Source organism: Schistocerca cancellata, chromosome 2, assembly GCF_023864275.1.
Source record: "Schistocerca cancellata isolate TAMUIC-IGC-003103 chromosome 2, iqSchCanc2.1, whole genome shotgun sequence".
NCBI classification, from domain to species: domain Eukaryota; kingdom Metazoa; phylum Arthropoda; class Insecta; order Orthoptera; family Acrididae; genus Schistocerca; species Schistocerca cancellata.
In genome coordinates, this window is record NC_064627.1 from 109763957 (window position 1) to 109766402 (window position 2446).

General features: G+C 48.2%; 1 protein-coding gene across 1 annotated transcript; it reads left to right on the forward strand.

The window, feature by feature from the left end:
• The first annotated feature begins 743 nt into the window (after positions 1–743).
• LOC126151365 (uncharacterized) lies at positions 744–1637 on the forward strand. Its single transcript, XM_049915936.1, has one exon. It carries the CDS (start codon positions 744–746, stop codon positions 1635–1637), a length of 894 nt encoding a protein of 297 aa, XP_049771893.1.
• Positions 1638–2446: the final 809 nt, after the last annotated feature.

A 2446-nucleotide genomic window follows, 5' to 3' on the forward strand; every position in this document is an offset into this window, starting at 1 on the left:
CAATTACAGCTCCAAAAAAATTGTTCCAATGGCTCTGAGCACTATGGGACTTAACATCTGTGGTCATCAGTCCCGTAGTACTTAGAACTACTTAAACCTAACTAACCTAAGGACATAACACACATCCATGCCCGAGGCAGGATTCGAACCTGCGACCGTAGCGGTCACGCAGTTCCAGACTGAAGCGCCTAGAACCGCACGGCCACACCGGCCAGCAATTATAGATCCAGAATCAGACAATTCTTTGCACTTCAAGGCACTTTACAGCGAATATATAGTAGGTGACATCGTTCGAATGAGAGAGCACGAGGCATTTTGAATCGCCAAAGCACGCTATTGGCTGGCAGTCAACTAGCTCTACAAAGACTAAATTCCGATGCTGTGGTCCAGCTAAGAGTTTGCGAAAGCGCCTAAATAGGTCGGTAACGAATCTGGCTATGTAAATGTAATACAGATAGTTGTAAAATACTGCAGATCTTGAAAAAGGTAAAGAGGGTGCTGAGGAAATTACCTTCAACGTTTTAACGGCAATGGCTGTTCGCTCTCTTCGAGTTATCCATTACCTTATCTTCCAACAAGGTTACGCTGTACACCTTGTTGTCCGTGCTGTCGTGATGAGCTAAGATATAGAGAGTCTTCGATTGTTTTCTTGTTCAGCACGTTCCTTATCTCTCACCCACCGAACAGATCTGATCATACGTTGCTGCGAGACTACCACGCCACCACTCGGCAGACATTACCACATGGCGAACGAGACTATCACGCCACCACTCGTCAGACATTACCATATGACGAACGAGACTATCACGCCCGCACTCAGCAAACATTACCACACGTACGAGACTACCAAGCCACTACTCAGCAGACATTGCCATAGGACGAACGAGACTATCACGCCACCACTCGGCAGACATTACCACATGACGAACGAGACTATCACGCCACCACTCGTCAGACATTACCATATGACGAACGAGACTATCACGCCCGCACTCAGCAAACATTACCACACGTACGAGACTACCAAGCCACTACTCAGCAGACATTGCCATAGGACGAACGAGACTATCACGCCACCACTCGGCAGACATTACCACATGACGAACGAGACTGTCACGCCACCACTCGTCAGACATTACCATATGACGAACGAGACTATCACGCCCGCACTCAGCAAACATTACCACACGTACGAGACTACCAAGCCACTACTCAGCAGACATTGCCATAGGACGAACGAGACTATCACGCCACCACTCGTCAGACATTACCATATGACGAACGAGACTATCACGCCCGCACTCAGCAAACATTACCACACGTACGAGACTACCAAGCCACTACTCAGCAGACATTGCCATAGGACGAACGAGACTATCACGCCACCACTCGGCAGACATTACCACATGACGAACGAGACTGTCACGCCACCACTCGTCAGACATTACCATATGACGAACGAGACTATCACGCCCGCACTCAGCAAACATTACCACACGTACGAGACTACCAAGCCACTACTCAGCAGACATTGCCATAGGACGAACGAGACTATCACGCCACCACTCGTCAGACATTACCATATGACGAACGAGACTATCACGCCCGCACTCAGCAAACATTACCACACGTACTAGACTACCAAGCCACTACTCAGCAGACATTGCCATAGGACGAACGAGACTATCACGCCACCACTCGGCAGACATTACCACATGACGAACGAGACTGTCACGCCACCACTCGTCAGACATTACCATATGACGAACGAGACTATCACGCCCGCACTCAGCAAACATTACCACACGTACGAGACTACCAAGCCACTACTCAGCAGACATTGCCATAGGACGAACGAGACTATCACGCCACCACTCGTCAGACATTACCACATGACGAACGAGACTATCACGCCACCACTCGTCAGACATTACCATATGACGAACGAGACTATCACGCCCGCACTCAGCAAACATTACCACACGTACTAGACTACCAAGCCACTACTCAGCAGACATTGCCATAGGACGAACGAGACTATCACGCCACCACTCGTCAGACATTACCATATGACGAACGAGACTATCACGCCCGCACTCAGCAAACATTACCACACGAACGAGACTACCAAGCCACCACTCAGCAGACATTACTATAGGACGAACGAGAATATCACGCCACCACTCGGCAAACATTACCACATGACGAATGCTTGTACAGAGCTCAAGGACCATGGTATGCCGCACCTGTGTTTGTCAACCACTCTAAATTCAAATCGATGAATATTGACGTCAGATCCATTGTTACTGCTAGAAATGGCAGATCACTGAACCAAATTTCACACTTCGTATACTCGCGAACGACCGATAAACTTAACGTAATCATGTTTTTCTCTTACTATACTGTATACAAGCAACAAGGAATATATCTTTGTTATACTTCTTGG

What these genes read in the sequence shown, in the direction of transcription:
- LOC126151365 (XM_049915936.1), top strand. Translation starts at nt 744, where the DNA reads ATGGCGAACGAGACTATCACGCCACCACTCGTCAGACATTACCATATG.